Source organism: Dermacentor variabilis, chromosome 5, assembly GCF_050947875.1.
Source record: "Dermacentor variabilis isolate Ectoservices chromosome 5, ASM5094787v1, whole genome shotgun sequence".
Lineage (NCBI taxonomy): Eukaryota > Metazoa > Arthropoda > Arachnida > Ixodida > Ixodidae > Dermacentor > Dermacentor variabilis.
The window spans coordinates 7,109,136-7,128,292 of record NC_134572.1 but is presented as its reverse complement, the minus strand read 5'-3'; the positions used below and the strand labels follow the sequence as shown (position 1 = coordinate 7,128,292).

General features: G+C 47.4%; 2 protein-coding genes across 3 annotated transcripts; one reads left to right on the top strand and one right to left on the bottom strand.

The window, feature by feature from the left end:
• Positions 1-1,375: 1,375 nt before the first annotated feature.
• LOC142582220 (uncharacterized protein NKAPD1-like) lies at positions 1,376-7,340 on the bottom strand. 2 transcript variants are annotated; one of them, XM_075691664.1, is made up of 4 exons: positions 6,897-7,336; positions 5,440-5,618; positions 3,990-4,061; positions 1,376-1,874 (listed from the first exon to the last, which is right to left on the bottom strand). In XM_075691664.1, the coding sequence occupies exons 1-4, from the start codon at positions 6,960-6,962 to the stop codon at positions 1,655-1,657; spliced, it is 537 nt and encodes a 178-aa protein (XP_075547779.1). In that variant the 5' UTR covers positions 6,963-7,336; the 3' UTR covers positions 1,376-1,654. The 2 variants fall into 2 exon arrangements, with proteins under 2 accessions (XP_075547779.1, XP_075547780.1); XM_075691665.1 differs by lacking the exon at positions 3,990-4,061 and having other exon boundaries at positions 6,897-7,340.
• A 6,419-nt stretch (positions 7,341-13,759) lies between these two features.
• Rad9 (cell cycle checkpoint control protein Rad9) lies at positions 13,760-17,562 on the top strand. Its single transcript, XM_075691654.1, has one exon. The coding sequence runs from the start codon at positions 16,293-16,295 to the stop codon at positions 17,265-17,267; it is 975 nt and encodes a 324-aa protein (XP_075547769.1). The 5' UTR covers positions 13,760-16,292; the 3' UTR covers positions 17,268-17,562.
• The last annotated feature ends 1,595 nt before the right edge of the window (positions 17,563-19,157 follow it).

Here is a 19,157-nt window from a genome sequence, read left to right as displayed (position 1 = left end):
CCAATTTTTGAGCATAACCTGATATTTCCGGCGAAGCCGTTGCCGCCATAGTAGTGGTCGTAGTCATAAAATATGATACATTGTTCATAGAGGCGACCAAACACGCTTCAAAGGCGCATATTATAATACACTTCCTAGAACTCCATCCCAAGTACTGATGCACAGAATTATATACTGACGCTTCAAAGTTGCACGTCTGCGTTTCTTATGCAGCTGTTGGCCCATCGTTTTCGGAATCTAACGTCCTGTGCCCAGAAACAAGTGTCTTCACTGCAGAGGCTTATGCAATACTGTTAGCTGTTAAACAAATCAAGAAAACAAAGCTACACAACGCCATTATATTCACGGACTCTCTAAGCATCCTCAAAGCCGTAATGTCACTGCACAGAGAAACCCTGTACTTACCGAGCTTCATTCCGTTCTTTGCAGAACATGTGTCTCAGCAGCATGCCATTATATGCTGGGTGCCTGGCTATAAAGGTATCGAGGGTAATGTGCTAGCAGACAAAATGGCCACATCCTTTACATCGCACGTTATTAATCCTACAGCTGCTGTCCATGCTATAGATTTGAAGCCTTTCTTGCGAAAGAAACTGTGACGCCACAGGCAACGCTTGTGGGACGCTGAAACACATAAGCTCCACTTGATTAAGCTACGGTTGAGTTTCTGGCCCACCGCAGCAAAAGCACGGCGACTGATATCCCATTCTGTTGCCTCAGAATAGGACACACATATGGCACCCACAGTTTTTTACTGACTGTAAATGAACCACCAACTTGCGGTAGATGTGGCGAGAGGCCAACTGTCCTCCACATCTTCTTGGGAGTGTCAGGATGCAGAAGCTGAGAGAAACAATTTCTTGTAGCATACCGGCAGCACATTCCTCATCCTGTAATGTTTCTTGGTCCACAACCCATTTTTGACACCAGAGCTGCGTAGGTTTCTCGAATGATATTGTCTTGCACATTATTTGTCCCATAAGTTCGTAGCACGTCCTCTTTCCAGAGGATGCTGCTGTGATAATAGTTTTGTACAGCACATGCCTCTAGGCACTTGTGTTTCGAGGGCTTTGTTGAGGCAGCAGTGCTTCTTGCAAACGTTTGCCTCTGATCTATTATAGTATATCAGCATTCTTTCACAATGTATCTTTTGTGTCCAGAGTACCCACCTCATTAGCCATTGCCATAATCTTATTACACATAGGTTTTATGCACTATACAGCTACTGTTTTTAGGCCCCTTTACAGCCACGTCACATCTACCTCTCGGAATTCATCAATCCACTGCTAACACATTAACACTGGCCTGGCGCTCTTTGGCCATACTTGGCCCTTGCGCCAAAAACATCACATTCATCATCATCCTCAACCAAACATTGTACAGCAAATTTTTTTTTATTGCTGCTATCCTCGATCACAAAGAGAATGAAAACAGTAAACTTGAAGAGCTTTCAAGAAAAGGGACAGCACACTGTTTCTCATAAACAATGAGGAAAAACTGGCGTCATTCTGCAAGCCCACAGCAAGCCACACAGACCATGGTCAGAAAACTGGGCTTGCTGAACCTTGCACTGGCATCATCTTGCACTCCACAGCAATATGGAACCACATGTGTAGCAGTTACACACCTATCCCTTTTGCCGCACCAGAAGAGTTCAAGTCTTGCGTTCTTCCCAGACCAGTTCAGCATCACTACTGCTTGTGCTGTCTGAGGAGTTGGAGTTGCTACTGTTGTCGCTACTGCTGCTGCTGCTGGTTGAGGAGTCCCTACGCTGGTGACGATGGCGTGACCGGCTGCGACGGCCTTCCTGGCAGGAGGCCTTTTTGTGGCGGGACTTCCGGTGACGCGACTTCCTCTTGTGGTGGCTGGAGGACCTACACACCAGGGCACAGTTAGGTTGTCACAAATGCTATGAGCCAAATTAAAGGACAACTGCAGAGGTATTTCGGGCTGCATAAAAGATCTAGTTTCAGATAGTGCAGGTATCGACAGCCTTCGTGCAAAATTTTCCATTTAAAATACGAGTGGAAGCCTCATGGAAAGCTTTAAAAAATAGCAATTCCTGATAATGAAACTTAACAAAGAAAATGCCACCATTACTGCTTGCCAGAAGTGATGCATAACCTATAACACCTGGTTTGTAGGCATGTCCTCTTAGATTAGGCAGCACCTAACCTGAAAGGTGACATGCTGGGACTTGTGTCATAGCCCCTAACCACCAGGTGCATGCTCTGTCTGCTTAAGTGCTGTTTAGAGGCTGCTAATAAAAATATTGTACAACTACCAGCCCTGCGGCTTGACCAAGGTTGCTTCAGCGATAATACACATTTGTAACTAATTTAGCCAAAGTGAAATTTCGTTCAGTTGGCCTATAAGAGAGTATGTGTGCTTTAACAAAGCATAGCTGACAACAATAACACTGATGGTGACATCTGATGACAATGCATAAGATTATAGTGTTGACAAATGTTCAGGGTTCGTACAGAACATTCAAAACAAAATTCAAGGACAATTCAAGGATATCTAGGTTGTTGAAGGGCAAATATTCAGTCACACAAATATTCAGTCACACAAAAATATTTAAATCTTCTTCTTGGCTGCAATTTTTTTATAGCTAAGTAGACATTGCATTGCAAATGTGCTTCAAGCTCTCTTCGAAGTCTGCTTTCTGATTGTAACAATGTCAACCCCTTTGTGGAATTTGTGGCACATTAGACACTTTGCTCAATGATGGTCAGTAGTGTCTGGCTTCACATAAAGATACTCCATTATGTTAAAGCTAAATGGCTGAAACTTATTTTCCTCCAGGCATTTCTAGAGCCTAGGCCTAAAAAATGGAGCAGTGATGGCTGCTATGAAAACCAACTAGCAAAACAACAAAAATGGTAGTATGGCTTGGTCGCTTGATCTGGCTTTGCCTAGCACCACGATGGCAATTTAAACAACCATTGCCAATGGCTGTACATGCCAGACTGCAACAGCTTAGCGAAACTCTCAGGTGAGAATATATAGGATAGCATTGTTTTACATGAATGTTCAGAAGTTGTCCCTAACCCAAGTTTTCAAGGGAATCAAGGAGTGCATTTATTTTCAAGAAGATTTAGGGCCCTTGAATCCCTTTTTCCAAATTCAAGGGTTTTCAAGGAGGTGTACGAACCCATATGTTATGCAGCACAACACTTTGAAAAATAGAGAGCCAGATATACATTTATTATAGCTTATGTTGGTGTCTACATTTATGCCTGCTAATAAATCATAATATGCAGCAAAACTGGACAAAGACAGAAAGAAAACAACACACACCCATTTTTCTTTCTCTGTCTTTGCCCAGTTGTGCTGTACATTGTAATTGTGAATGCGAGCCAACTGGACCACCAACATGGCCTAGTGTGGAGATAGGTGGAGCATATTTCTCGTACTGCATAGTCTTGCCATGAAACGAGGCTTGGTGTATCATAAAGGGCACAAAAAGTAAAGGGACATTGATGAAAGCCTTGAAATTCCTGCACCTAGTCACATCACAAATTTTCACAGTGCCAGCTTGGAGCAGGCATACTTCATTCTACAGCAAACAGAGGTATCTGAAAACTTTTTGGAAGAAAGTAAATGAAACATGTGAACATACTAAGTTATCTTTGATGGCACACTCACGTCACTGACATCATGATGGGGCACAATATTCAGAAAGAAGTTTGACCTCATTTCCTCTACCTATAATCGGCCTTTTTCCCCCAAAGAAATAGAAAATAGTAAAACTTGAAGCAGCGCAAGGACGACGAAGACAACAGTCGAAAACGCACACCACAGGACAAGCGCTTTGAAAGAATAGTGTTTTGAAAGAATACTCTATCAAACTAAATTGACTGGCACTTATATTTCATGTCCATCAATAAGTTAGCTGGGGCACTTCCCCCCTTGATCACCATTGTTCAGCAGTGGCTGTTAGCCAGTTATTTGCAGCTAAGCAGTCTGTTAAGTTCAGTGCTCACCGTCTACACCGCTTGTGTCTTGGGGGGCTGAATTCTTCAGGGTAGAGCTCCCGATAGCCACTGTGACCCCACCTGCACCATGGCAGTACATGACAAACTATGTTTCACGTCTTCCTTTTATTTACAGTTGGTGCAGCTCTCTGCAGATCATTGAGTGTATATTGCAAGTTCATTTTTTTCACGCTAAGTGCCACAGAAACATCAGAGAGACCAAACAGAAAGGAAAGCAAACAGACACAAAGAAGCTCAAACTATGAAGTATTTTCAGATCACAATGCACGCCTAACTGTTAACAAAACAATTCATTGGACTGTGTGAACACAAAGATGAAGTTATCTAATCAGCACAGCTTCTCAAGCACAAAACATATTCTCGCATTTCAGCCAGTAGAGAGCTTGTCTGTAAACATGTTACCCTTTGCGGAGCACCCGGTAATCAGGGGGGGTATCCTGAAAGTGTCCCCCAAGCAGACATGTCTATTTTGTCTGCTGCTAAAGTGCTGATTGGCTGGGAGCGCCTGTCTCCTTCTGATGCGAACCCCAGCCCAGCCAATCAGAACTTCAGCAGCAGATGAAATGGACATGTCCACTAGATAGACACTTACAGAACACCTTTCCAGGTTAGCGCAACGGTGGACAGCAGCAACAACGCTGGTAGCACCGCCTTGTGCACAGAGTTTAACTAGAGAGTACACAGTGCTATATACTATATCTGCTTTACTGCTAGTGTAAAGCGTTGGTAGTGACATAATCATTAGCATGCAGTTATTTATGATTTTCCTTCAATAAGAACACTTGCATAACAAACAAATTTCAAACGCATTGTACATGGACAAAGTGACAGAAGATGCCGTGACCAGCAGTGCTACTACCATTCACAGTTATATTTCTCCAGTATTCTGTAAAAGGATTACCTGTATTCCATTTATATATATGAACACACTAAAGCTCTATATCTCACACATGTGTATTGTATGTAAGTATAGTTATGCAAACCAAGCCCACCTATAATGAAATGCAACACAACATGGCATTATTTGGTCATGCCCTAAGAGATGTTAATCAGCAATTTCAACAAATAAAACTTGCATTTACTTGAGAAATAAGTAAACGTTGGTAGGTAGCCTGTTTGTGCACTGCACACTCGATGAGCACCCAATGATGCTGGTTTCCAGTTTATTTGGCACAGAAACATGACATACGACAAGACACTTGCATTATACAAGTCCTGTAGACTTCTCAAATCTATATGAGCTTATGCGCTCAGGGTCGATGGCTCAAGCTGGGTCCAACATCTGCAGCCATATAGGTGGCCACTTGCTATGAGAAAAACTTAAGCACCAAACTTTAGCGAGGAAGGAATGCTAGAAAGTTTTGCAAAATTGCACAACCCTTTTCCAAAGCATGTTGTCAGTGCACACTTCCCAATGGGCCTGACCAAGCAGACTGACCTATCTTGAGAGCTACTGCTGACAGCTGGCAGTGGCTGCTGGGGGGATCGGTGACGCTTTGAGGACTGCTTGGGGGTTCGCCTGTGATGCTGTCGTGCACGCAGAGTCTCGTCTGACACCATCATGGTGAGACCCTTCTCCAGCTCCCATTGACGCCACATCTCCTGTTCTTCTAGAACCTGTGCACCACAAAGCCATGCTCATCTAGTGCAACGAACAGTATACGCAAAGAGAGGAGACACTGAGGTTAATTATTTTGAGTTCTATTTCTTCTGCTTCCGTATAATGTGTAGCCAAATCAAGAAACATGTACACTAAAACTTCGCTTGAACAAACGTCCCAGTTGAATGGATTCATTTAAGATCCCCCATGGGTGTTTGACTTTGACTTTTGCATCGAGTCCCCCATTGGACTTGATGCAAAAAAACATTTCATTTGAATGATAGTATGAGGCAACTTTCAGTACTAGGAGCCTTCCTTCACGACACAGCAAGTGCGTGTACGGCAGCACCTCACCTCATTTATGACATTGAGAAAGTTAAGCATGCAGGAAGGTTTAACAGTTTCTTAATCTAGAAGCACCAGCTGTATAATCATGCAATATGTCTTGCTAAGAGCATGAGTCCAGAGAAAGACACCTTTTTCTTGCATTACTGTTCAGGTCAATAAAATATGCCTGAAACTATCTGAAATTATAATGGAACAGTCGTCACTGAAAGTTTCGGATTTCACTTTAAAGAGTTTTGTTTCTTTACAAAAATCAGCTGTACACGATTCAGTTAAAAGCAGTTTTAGTTCAACTCATTAAAGCGAATCGTTACAGTGTCACCTGTGCAATAGCTCACACACCACGTTGCGAATAAGCACAACTGTTTCAAGGGTGTGTGATTACAAGCTGCTGTCAAGACCTACAAGAAATTTGTGTTATAAATGCGCTTGATGGACCGGAAATGGCTCAGTGGTAAATCCACGACCTTCTCTGGTTCAAGTTGAGACAAACATACACGACAGTGAGTGTCACTTTCAGCACGTGCAGTTAGAGAGGTACTTTCTGTAAATGAATACAGGCCGGTGTGTCCGCGGCTAAACGCCATCTGAATTCAGATTCTGCAAAGCCGAGACATCTGTAGGGTATGGTAGTTTTTGCGGGTAATAACTCGTGACGTACTAGTACTGCAACCATGCGTTATACAGCACCGAGAGCGGTTAAGCAAGCCTTGGATCCACAGACAAGCGTCTTGACAGTTACACAGTGACGACGTCGCCAAGCGTTCTCCGCGGTTCTAGTGGACTACGTGAATCCTTGGATCCGCAGACAATCGCAGTGTGACAACGTAGTATACATTCTTCTCCGTGGTTCTGGTGAACTACGTGCAGTCGGGTGCCCACACTTGGCTAACCGTCTGATTAAGCATCAGGTCGTGCTCAGCACATACGTTAAGCGACTTCAAGCTTACCCTGTTGTGGTGGTCGACACTACTGATGGTGTTGCGTAGAAGTTCCTTCGCAGCGCGCGTAAACATGTTTGGAGGTAACGCTCGACTTCAAATGTATGCACTGCACTGGTTTTGCCGATAACCACAGCAAGTCATTTAAAATGCACACGTCGTCATTGAAGAGAGCTCGTAGTACGTATGAAGTCTTGGAACATCGACAGAAGTCTCCAGCTGGCCCCCGTCGGCCGCTTGGCTGCCGGCGTCTTTCCGTAAAGACATAAAATATCTTACAGACCTTGCTCTGATACAAGCTTGGCAGCACACGCTATAAATAACGCCATACCGAAGTTTAACTAACTTCGCGCTTTCGCGTACTGCCAACGCAGTCGTCCCCCCAAACCATTCCTGTTGCGTAGTTTTGTTGGTGTTGACGTGATGCCCATGGAGGAATACGAGCACATCATAATTGGATTTCTCCGTTCTTTCTGCGCATGCGTGAGGAGCAGTGGTCGCGAGAGAGAAATATGGGGACTTTCGGTCCTGGAGATTTCTCTTCGGCTAGGTTATAGCCACCATAGCTAGGTACTACAGAGAAGAAAGTTGTCAGCTCCGTGTCCCTAGCCGAGCTGGCAACACAATCGACAGAATGCGTGGCCGGCAAGGCGAAGAAGCCGTGTCCAAGGTTAGTTTGTTGCTATTTTGTTGCAACGAAAGCATATGAAATTTTTATAGCCGCAGGGGGATGCTTTTGGAAGTGAGGTGTCTTCTCGGATGACTTTAGTGGCAAAGCATTACATCGTGCCGATGCATTGTTCATTAGTGTAGTTGAGCAAGGTCAACATACCGCACCCTTCAGGAGATTCGCGGAAACGGAAACAGTTTATGATGGATGGATGGATGGAAAAACTTCATTTTCGTCAGAACGCATGTGCGGACGATTCCGTGCTAGATGGCCATCAGCTCATGGCTGACGGCGACCTGGGTGGCCCACTCCACGGCCCTGGTCTGGACGACCGGGTCTGAGCTGGCCAACACGGCCTCCCACTGCTCGAGAGAAGGATCACGCATAATATCCGCCGGTGGCGGCGCTATGCTACAGCTCCATAATATGTGGTCATAGGTGGCCAGTTCCTGGCACCATTTTATGAATTCGACTGCCGTGCCGACGCGAGTTTGTTGCTTTTTTTTTTTTTTTTTTTTTTGCGGCGGTTTCATATTAAATTCTGATAGTCGCAGGGGGATACGTTTGGACGTGAGGCGTTTTCTCGGAATACTGTAATGAAAAAACATTACGTCGTGCTGATGCATTGTTCATTAGTGTCGTTGAGCATACCACACACTTCAGGGGAATCGCGGGAACGGAGACAGTTTGTGAATTCAACTGCCGTGCCGATGAATTAGTTTGTGGCGACGAGCGACCACGTAGACCGGTAAAGTCTCGGGCTCTCGCAGGAGAGGAAGAACCGACACCCGATCTCTTAGCGTAGCATTCTTTTAATCATACTTCGGAATGCTAGCCTGTGCCGGAGCGTGCCAGCCGCTCGTGCCTCGTGTAGACGCGAGCGTCTACGTCATCTCTTGTGTGACGCCGATGCTGCTGCCGCCACAGAGAGCTCCCCCCTAGAGAGGAGGAAAGTTCGACGAACGATGGAAAGTCCACGTGACGCATGTCTTGGCGTTGGACTTGGGTGTCACATGCGCACGAGGCGGTGAAGGATGCAGCAGGGTCGCGCCGCATACTGGTGGAGCTGATGGCGCGGGTGCTTCGATGTAGGCGGGTTGGAGACGTTCCAGGGCAATTGTGTCTGATCGGCCGTTGACATTCACAGCAAACGTCGTCGGACGACGCTCTAGAACACAATATGGCCCGGAGTAGTGTGGCTCAAAGGCTTCCGCACGGCACAGTTACGCACGAAAACGTGGCTAGCAGAGGTGAGTGCGGGAGAAACGTACGGGGACCTGGCTTCTTGTGAACGTGTAGGCACGGGGCGTATCTGGCTGAAGAAAGCTTGCAGTTCGGCAACGTAGTCGGCAGGTGATGGCATAGGGGTTTTGGTGGTGACGACAAAGAAATCGCACGGAAGGCGTAGGTGAGTGCCGTAAACTAGCTCAGCACAGGAGCAACCTAGGTCGCTCTTGAGTGCGGCTCTGATGCCAAGTAAGACGAGGGGCAAATGCAGGACCCACTTCTCCGGCGATTCATGTGCCATAAGGGAGGCCTTGAGATGCCGGTAAAAACGTTCAACTAGTCCATTGGACTGCGGGTGGTAAGCAGTTGTGCGAAAACGTGTCGTTCCGAGTAGTTTGAGTAGCTCGTTAAAGAGTGCTGAGTCAAACTGCCGACCGCGATCTGTGATTATTGTGGATGGGCAGCCGAACCTTGCTATCCACGTAGACACGAAAGCTGCTGCAACAGTGGGCGCTGAAATGTCAGATATAGGTGTAGCTTCTGGCCACCGTGTATAACGGTCGACGCACGTCAGTATGTAGCAGTAACCTTTCGAATGTGGGAGAGGGCCGACAAGGTCCAGGTGTACGGTGTCAAAACGAGCATCCGGTGGAAGAAAAGACTTGGCAGGCGGAATGGGGTGACGCTGGGTCTTCGAACGTTGACACGACAAACAGCAGCGAACCCAATCGCGAACTTGCGCGTTTAGCCAAAGCCAAACGAAACGACTGGAAAGAAGCTTCTGTGTCGCGCGTGTGCCAGGGTCACGGAGTGGCCAGGGTGCGACAGGTTGTGCACGGTTTCGAATAGACGTCTGCGAAGGGATGCCGGAATGTATGCTCTGGGTGTGTCGTTAGAAGTGTCGCAGACGACGGACATCTGGGGTCACAACGACGTCTTCCAATTTCAGGGACGTTGACGAATTCCGGAGTGTACGAAGTTCAGTGTCGTCACGCTATTGACTGGCCAGTAAGTGATAATAATATTTGGGGTTTTACGTGCCAAAACCACTTTCTGATTATGAGGCACGCCGTAGTGGAGGACTCTGGAAATTTTGACCACCTGGGGTTCTTTAACGTGCACCTAAATCTAAGCACACGTACGGGTGTTTTCGCATTTCGCCCCCATCGAAATGCGGCCGCCGTGGCCGGGATTCGATCCCGCGACCTCGTGCTCAGCAGCCCAACACCATAGCCACTGAGCAACCACGGCGGGTTGGCGAGTAAGTCGGCCTCGATGATGAAAGGTTCCGATGTCAACGTAGAAACGACATTGACACGACTCAGAACGTCGGCTGGAACGTTGTTGGTGCCCTTAATGTGGCGGAACGTTGTTGTAAACTCGGAGATGTAGGAAAGGTGTCGAATCTCGCGGGGCGAGTAAGAGGACGCCGAGCGATTCGTTGCGTGCACAAGGGGCTTGTGGTCAGTCAAGACAGTGAATGCACGGCCTTCGAGGAAATGGCGAAAATGCTTGATAGCCAGGTAAACAGCGAGTAATTCACGGCCGAACACGCTGTAGCGGGACTGCGCAGGCTTCAGCTTCTTGGAGAAAAAAAGCGAGCGGATGCCACGCATTGTCGATGAATTGCTGCAGAACGGCACCAACGGCGGTGTTTGAAGCGTCGGTCATGATGGCAGTGGGTACGTCTGGCTTTGGGTGTCTAAGCAGCGTGGCGTCGGCGAGGGCAGACTTGACCCTTGTGAAAGCGTCGGTGGCCTCTTCAGTCCACGGAAGCACTTGTTTGCGTTTGTTTACCAGGAGAGCGTCTAGCGGAGCCATAAGTCGTGCGCACTCGGGAATGAATCGGCGGTAGAAATTGACTAATCCGAGAAATTGGCGAAGCTTGGTGAGTGTGGTGAGGTGAGGAGAGGAAGAACCGACACTCGATCTCTTAGCGTAGCATTCTTTTAATCATCCTTCGAAACGCTAGCCCGTGCCGGAGCGTGCCAGCCGCTCGTGCCTCGTGTAGACGCGAGCGTCTACGTCATCTCTCGTGCGACGCCGATGCTGGTGCCGCTACAAGTTCTTAATTTAACTGAGCATACAACACACTTGGATATTCGTAGAAATGGAAGATTTTGTGCTCTGCATGTGAAAGTACTAAAACTTGCGTCGCCATGCAATCTGAGCCCTAAATCGTTGTGAAAGTTGTACAGCCACACTAGCAAAACACTACGCCCTGCGGATGAATACGGAACAAATGTATGCTAAAGAAGAATGGTCGTCATGCAATTTCATAGCAGTAGACCCTTGTGAAAGCTGTACAGTAACACTGATATTGGGCTACGTGGTTTGTGCAATGAGCTAGGCCGGCCAGCTCTTCCAGATTCAGAAAAGACTTAAGACCGGAGGAAAACTTCAAAAGCTACAAAGACGGCAACCTGATATGATAACTACAAGACGGTAACCTGATTTGATAACTCATAGTTTGGATGTTTCCAGTAGAAGCACCTGCACCAATGGAAACTAATTAAGTTGCAGTAAATGTTGGACTTCAGAAAGCAAATGCGTCAACATTACACCAACGATAAACGCAATTCCACTACATGGATCACTTGCCTTGTATGAAAACATTGTTTTCACCTTTTGCTCTCCTGTTTTCCACATAAGCATTGCGAATTAAGGCGAAGTCTCACTGTTTAGTGCAATGCGTTTGTCACTGGCTGACCACAAATGATCAAATCGCTATCAATGTCGTATAATGAGCATTAAAAAGTTCTCTTCAGCTCCTACTTTGCGACTGATGAGCCGGCTGTGCTTACATAGGTGCGGATCCACCTCCAGAGGGTCATCACTGAATTGCACTTTTTTTTTTTTACAGTGCATAAATAGCGTTTTTTGACTGACTGCACATAGGTTACCAGGCTTTTTATCAATCTTTTAAATCACCCACACAGGCGTACGTTATCTTCTTCAGTTAGTAAGAGAGGTAAACATCGACAAAATGATGCAGCTCAAATAGCTTGAACGTGTATGCGTTTTCTATCCGCAGTGACGGACAAGATGGCTCGAGCGTTGCACAATGCCGTTTGCCTAAAGTCAGCTTCGCCGTGAGGCACCAATGTCGCGCAATCAAGCATGCGCAGTGTATTGCGGAGAAGTATACCAAGAGTGGAAAGCGGCCACTGTCAGAGGATATAGTGTGATATACGTGCGCACCTGCCGTCAGGTCTCCTGTCACAGTACAAGCACAGAGACGCCGAACAAGTGTACAGGCAGGCCTTCAGAGCTATTTCGCACGCGGTTGTAGCGATCTGAGCCCTTGTTTCGCCCACATAGAGCTAGCTGCCCGTAGTAAATACGCCCTCCTTCATTAATTACCCTTGCGCACAAGCACTTCAGAATCGCTACGAATCTGCACCACGTAGCCAATATCAGTGTTATGTACAGCTTTCCAAGGGTCTACTGCAATGAAATTGCATGACGACCATTTTTCTGTAGCATACATTTGTTCAGTGGCGTAGCAACAGGGGGGGCCGTGGGCCCCGGGTGCAAGGGGCCAGTGAGCGGGGGGGGGGGGGGGGGAGGGTGTCATACACGTCTGAAGACACCCCTCTTTCCGCCGGCTACACCTGGGGGGGGGGGGTGACAGAAGACCTATGGGCCCCGGGTGCCAGACGACCTAGCTACGCCACTGCATTTGTTCCGTATTCATCCGCAGGGCATAGTGTTTTGCCAGTGTGGCTGTACAGCTTTCACAACGATTTACAGCTCAGATTGCATGGCGACGCAAGTTTTAGTACTTTCACATACCAGCGTACAATATCTTCCATTCCCGCGAATCCCGAAGTGTTTTTTTATGCTCAGTTACTAAGAACTAATTCATCGGCACGGCAGTTGAATTCACAAACTGTTTCCCTTCCGCGATTCCTCTGAAGTGTATGGTATGCTCAACGACACAAATGAACAATGCGTCGGCACGATGTAATGCTTTGCCACTAAATTCATCCGAGAAGACACCTCACTTCCAAACGTATCCTCCTGCGACTATAAAAATTTAATATGCTACCGTCGCAACAAAATAGCAACAAACTAACCTTAGGCACGGCTTCTTCGCCTTGCCGGCCACGCATTCTGTCGATTGCGTAGCCAGCTCGGCTAGGGACGAACGGAGCTACCAACTTTCTCCGTAGTACCTACGCGAAGAGAAATCTCAAGGACCGAAAGTCCCACATTTCTCTCTCGCGAACACTGCTCCTTGCGCATGCGCAGAAAGAGCGGAGAAATCCAATTATGATGTGCTCGTCGCTTCTCGTCCTCGTTTTTAGAATTGCGAGTAGGTACAGCGGGGCGTGGCACTTTTGATGGAGCTCGACGTTTCTGCGCAGGCGCGAGTAAAAGCGGGCGCGAGAGAGAAAATCTGGGGGCTTTTGCTCCTTGCATATATGGCTCAGCCTAGGCGCTACGGAGGAGGTTTCTACGGAGAGCGCGTTGTATTCGTTTGTCCCCTTGACATGTCGGCATTGCGGAGTGTGGTCGTTGTCCCCTTGACATGTCGGCATTGCGGAGTGTGGTCGAGTTGGTTTATACACTCCGCCGCTGGCTGCCCGCGCGGTGAGGCAGTGGGCGCTGACGCAGCTTGGTGATCGCTGTGTCCGAAGGGACAATGTTCTTTCTGACTGGTGTTGTATAAGTCGCGGGTCGCTTTTTTCGTCGCGACAAGAGATCGGATTTTTCACAAGCACTGCTCCAGGAGGGCACATGTAAGCGGCAAACGGAGGCCTCAGGAGAGCACATGAGGTTATATTAAAGCAGGCGGCGCAGGATCTCCGGGGCACCCAAGCGGTAGCGGGGGGATCAAAGCTGGAAGCAGGGCGGCCCGTGGGTAGGGTCCGCAGAGGCTTCTGCGAGCCCCAACCCACGTACGGACCAGTCCGGCTTCTAGCTTTGATGTCTCCGTTGCCGCTTTGGTGTCCTGGAGGCGCCGCCAATAATGCGAAATAATGACACGTTGTTTTCTTAGTAAAAACATGATCGAATAAATATAATTGCGTCGAGCCGCCAACTTGCGATGCTAAGTTCAGCATTACCACGCCCCGCGACTTCTGCCGGCACGCTTAGGGGCAAGCGCATACAACGCGCGCCAAGAAACTCCCCCATAGTACCTAGGCAGAGTCGTATTTTCAAGGAGCGAAATTCCCCACATTTCCTCTCTCGCATCCGCTCTTATTTACTCAATAAGGAAACAACAAATGAGACTTTGCTGGCCGACTCACTCCTGTGCTTCGTCCTCAACGGCCTTTCAGTTTCGTTCAAAATACCCGTGGCCTACTTCTTCACGAGAAATTGCACTGGCCGCGAGCTGCACACGCTCATGCAACACGTCCTGAAGGGAGTTGAAGACGGGATTTTTCGTCGTGCGTATTGTCACCGACAACGACAAGATCAATGTCTTAGCGTTCCATCTGCTCAATTCGTTCCAACACCGAATTGAAAGCTTTTTCTATAGCATTCGATCAGTGCCACTTGGTCAAAAACGTGCGATCGCACGTTTTGTCGCGTGACATCGGAAAAGGCGGTGAGATAACGGTGAACCACTTGAAGAGCCTCTACAAAATGCAGCAAGGCAGCCTTGTAGAGCCAGTTCTATTTCTAACAAGCAAACCCATTTTCCCCACAAATATCGAAAAAATGAACGTGAAGAGAGCAATTTAAGTTTAAATTTTTGTCTCCTACCGTGACAGCTAGCTGCACTGAAGCTTCTGCAAGAGCAAGCGGGTCACACATGCGACGCAAGTTTCGCGGGTGTGGGACCGACGGTTGAATTCACGGACACCGTGTACCGCTGGTTCATGCTCATGCACGTTAGCAACTGTACCGGCCCAGCACGTACACCAGAACAATGCCGACTGCAAGCAGTTCGAATTTACAAGCTATAAACGGCTAAAGTGGCTTGAAACAAGCTTCCTCGACTACCTCCCCGATCTCAAAAGCCAGTGCCTGGCGAAGAACTTCTTAACCAAGGAAACTTACGGAGGCCTGGTGTTGACTACTCATTCAAATGTTGACTGTGTTCGATATCTTCTTGAAGAGATGTGCTTTCGCTTTGTTTTAAGGAGGAAAATGTCGTCTGACCCAATCGAGTCGTTTTTTGGCTGGCTGAGGAAGTCAGTATGCAGTCTCAAATGATCAAACGGATGCCCGAGCGCGCTGTTCTCTCAGGTATTGAGAAGACTCCGAAGACTTGCATCTCGTCGGCATCAATTGTACGAGCAACACAATGGCAGCAGAAGGCAACGATTGCTTGTCAACGCTGCCGCAACAGAAAAACACAAGGGAATGAACCAGCAAGGAATTTCCTGCAGATGCATGTAGAAATCGAGCTCACAGAGCGACTCAAGCGAGAATAGCCTCGGCTTCCTGCTCCAGATGTCGCAGCATCGGCTATGGTACTTGGCAAGAACTGTACAAGAAAAGATCGATTGTGTGGAGTGCGTCAGCCTGTTAACAAAACCAAACGCCTCGGCGCCCGCGCACTCGCTGTTAAAGCACCAAGACCGCGGTGGACTCGTCTACCCATCTGGACAACCTTTAGCGGTTCTCTACGCATTAGAGAAATTAATCAGCATTCTTCTCGCAAGAAGGTACATGAATCACCCTTTGAATGAGGCTGTGAGTGGAGGCTGCAATACTCCGCGAGCGCAAAACCTTGATGTGCTCGACGCCACGATACCAAGAGAACCTGCTGAAACTATTGCTGACAAAGTTTTTTTTTGTCTAATATTCACAAATCTACCAATGAAGGCGACAGACAAACACGACTTGGCTAAAGTGTTTGAAATAAAACCGCTGTCACGAAGAAAGACCCTCAAAATGTGAACTATGATGTCACAGTTCGGCGCTTTCTGGTGAAGGGCTGACTCTCCACAACACGTTTTCTGTTGCTTACTTCCGATGCACATTGTCTAGAAACATCGATTCAACGTGCGATCTTATTTTATAGTTCCATGTCAAATACAAACACCAAACGTGTCCCCTCGAGCGCACGCGCAAGCAGCGTCGTCGCGTCGTCTGCTCTGGGACGGTACGGGAAGACAGCGCGAGCTGGTGGCGGGCGCATGAACTAGGCGGTACGGATAGCGCGCTTTGTTCCTCCCGTCAGTGGGCGGGCATGAAAAAATACAGGAGGCTGTGACTGTACATAAAAGTGTACTATAATACTGCTGTATCCTTGGTATCTCTCGTGGCATCTCTTTGGACATGATATGGATGAGCATATCATCCAAGCCGAAGTTTGTATAGGTGTTCTGTGGCCGAAGTCCATATCCATCAAGCCAAAGTCAATCATAGGGCGGGAACTCGAAACTGCGTGACTGCATGCCTTGCGTTCGCGCCTGGCCGCACTTATGATGGCTTTCGGCGAAGTTTAATTAGCTTCGACGAGTTATTATGACACGGGATAAACACGCGACGATCGTGTCAAGAGGCAAAAAAACAGGACAGCACCACCGTAGAGTTTTCACGCCATGAAGTACACCATTCCGGGGCCAAACGTGAAGTTGTTCGGCCGCGCCGTGCAGACGTTGACCAAGATCGGCGACGAGGTGTATGTGATCGCCGACGACCGGACGCTGTCGTTGAAAGCGTTCAGCGCCTCCCGGAGCTCGTATATGTGCTTCAGCTTTGAACAGAGTTTCTTCAGCACTAGCGAGTTTAGGAGCGAGGGCTACCGGGGCAAATTGAGTGCGCGCTCAAGCCTCCTGGCCTTCCGGTCCGTGCAGTCGCTCGACCGAACAGTAGAAGAATGCGTAGTCGAGTTGACGGGCGATCAGGCATTGATCGCTCTACGCTATCGGCGCGGTCTTACCAAGCGCTTCTGGCTGCCTCTTGTTGAATACGAGGAACTGCAGTTCTCGTTCCGCGCCGACTCTTATGCGAGAAGCGTGTGCGGCCAAGCCAAGCTGCTGTCCGACGTGCTCGGCAACTTTCCCGTTAACGTGCCTGAAGTAACGCTGAGGCTATCACCTGAGCGGCTCGACGTCTTCACGCATTTGGAGGGAGCCGACACGCAGCGTTCTGTTCGCACTAGCGTCAGCGTCCAAGCTGCTGAACTAGACGACCTGCAGTGTAGCGGTGACGTTACCGAACTCACGGTATGCCTACGTGGTCTGCGTGCGGCGCTAGGATATTACGAAGGCCTAACCGTACGGCTGCAGCTTGACGAGCCGGGCATGCCTTTGGTGGGACGTCTCGACGGTGTGCCGGGTCTCGAAGCGATTTACGTAGCTGCTACCTTGGCCGGCGGCGGCCGGCCTTTGGCAAGTAGCGCGGCACCGCCGTTGCACAAGCATAGGCCACCGCGACAAGGCACGGAAACCAGCAGCAAACGCCACCGGGCGTTCCTGCTGGGATTGACGCGGCCGCCGCTGGACGAGTTCACGTCGCAGTTGCCGCGCGACGAGCAGGTTTTGGCTGAAGAAAGTGACGAGGAAGAAGGCTAAAGCCTGCTCCATCTGCGAGTGGCAGCAGGGTGTGTTCGCTCTGGTGCCGTTCTTGATTTGAATGTAGCGAAAGCTTTCTGCTTCCAGTGCACCACGAATTGGTGGGAGCAAAAGGTTTGTTCCACGTCTCTGAGAAGGGAACGGCCCTGTTGTGTTGTGTGCCTGCAATGTGGAGCAATATAAATGCACTTTCTATTAATGTAAGAAGTTTGTACGACATAATGTAAGCACTTGAAAGAGTAAGATACTGGCTGTGTTATAAGTTCTGTGTTTAGAAGTATATTTTGCAAAAGCAGTGTTGCTAATTTCGCTAAATTTAGTCCTGCTTGCAACACAAGCAGCAATGATGGGAATGCTGCAGTGACTTCCAGCAAGCAGCACAGCCAGGTTTGGACAGAGGCTGGGATACATAAATCTTTGGCTCACCTGTACTGACATCAGCCAAACGTAGCTCTTATGATCAGATTCATTAAATAATCTCCAAAAGCTTTACATTCAAAGATGCGGTTACATTTGCCTCAGTTAATATTTTCACAAAAAGCCTCCCTCGCAAACCTTTGGATGCAACTCGGTACATCACAGCACATGGCACCATAACACAAACATCATCATCATTACACATGGCTCCCGTAGTGGTGTCGAAACGTCCTTTTTTCCTTTTTCAACGATTGGTCGGCACTTTGTTTTCCCACCAAGAATTTTCCCGACCGGACGGGTTTCCGTCGAACCCTGAATTTCATAACATTTTGAGGAGAGATGTCTCAAGCAGTTTGTTTCATATTTAGCGTGCAAAGCTGGGAAAGCTACACAATAAGTTGTCATTAAAATGTATCACTGTTAGAGTTACTTGGTCAATGAGTTTAAGCATGGAGCTCTGAATCGAAAGGGTATGGGTTTGACACTTTGCCTCGAGTTTCTTCATTTTTTATTGATAATTTAAAATTTGCCTCACATGAATTTTGTGTGGCATCTTCCGAGTGTCATATCAGATTTATTAGATTACATGTGATGCCGTGAAACAGGTACAGCTCTCAGCCAGTACATGCTTCACTGCACACTAACAGCCTATGCTTGCACTTATGAAAAGAAAAAGAAAGTATAGCAAAGTGATCTGAAGCAACCTATGACTGGCATATAACACAATTGTTTAAATTTCAAGGGTTAAAACATTTCTTTTTCATTTGTTATAGAGACTAATTAAACAACGGTTACAAATAATTGCTGGAAAAAAGCACTGAATTACTTTTTGGTGTGAATGCAGCAATGCATAATGTTTTGCTAGCATCCACAGCATTGCACGCAATATATGAAATGGAGTATAATCTTGATTTCTGCTAAATAAACAGATTAATGACTGTCCAGCTTTAACTCTGCAACATCAACACATACCCTAAGTTAATTTTAAGATTTAATAATTAAGCTTAGTTAATTTGCTGAACATTACAACTTGGAATGCAAGTAATACCTGTCTGTGCTAGTATCTGTCTCACCTAGTAATTAATCTGAGGAGGTGAAATTGCATTGTTTGTCAGGGGCGATATTTCTTTTATCTGGGGAGGGATAAAGTTGGCATGACAGGAAGCTGTGTTATTGCCAGAAGGCTTTTTGTTCAGTCAACTAGAACTAGTGAAAAGGAGCACTCTAAGTGTGCTCCTGTTGACCCAGTGGAATTCTCTGCTCAATGAAAGGAAGCCTATATAATTTTTTTTTCATTTTTTTCATTTTTTTTTTCAGAGGAAGTGTTGCTAAAATGTAAGGCATGTCAGTCACAACAGTGCTGCAGAATATTTCCTGTGCAGCTGATGACAAGCTCTAAGTCAGAGTCAACTCCAATTATTTTATTCGAATATGTGTGAAATTCAGAAATTAAACTGTGGCATTTAATATCTG

Excerpts from the sequence above, each read along its gene's own strand:
- LOC142582220 (XM_075691664.1), bottom strand. The coding sequence starts at position 6,962 with ATGTTTACGCGCGCTGCGAAGGAACTTCTACGCAACACCATCAGTAGT. Across the intron at positions 5,619-6,896 it reads GTGTCGACCACCACAACAGG|GTTCTAGAAGAACAGGAGAT; the intron begins GTAAGCTTGAAG and ends TGTGGTGCACAG. Across the intron at positions 4,062-5,439 it reads AGCAGTAGCTCTCAAGATAG|GTGGGGTCACAGTGGCTATC; the intron begins GTCAGTCTGCTT and ends GCCATGGTGCAG.
- Rad9 (XM_075691654.1), top strand. The coding sequence starts at position 16,293 with ATGAAGTACACCATTCCGGGGCCAAACGTGAAGTTGTTCGGCCGCGCC.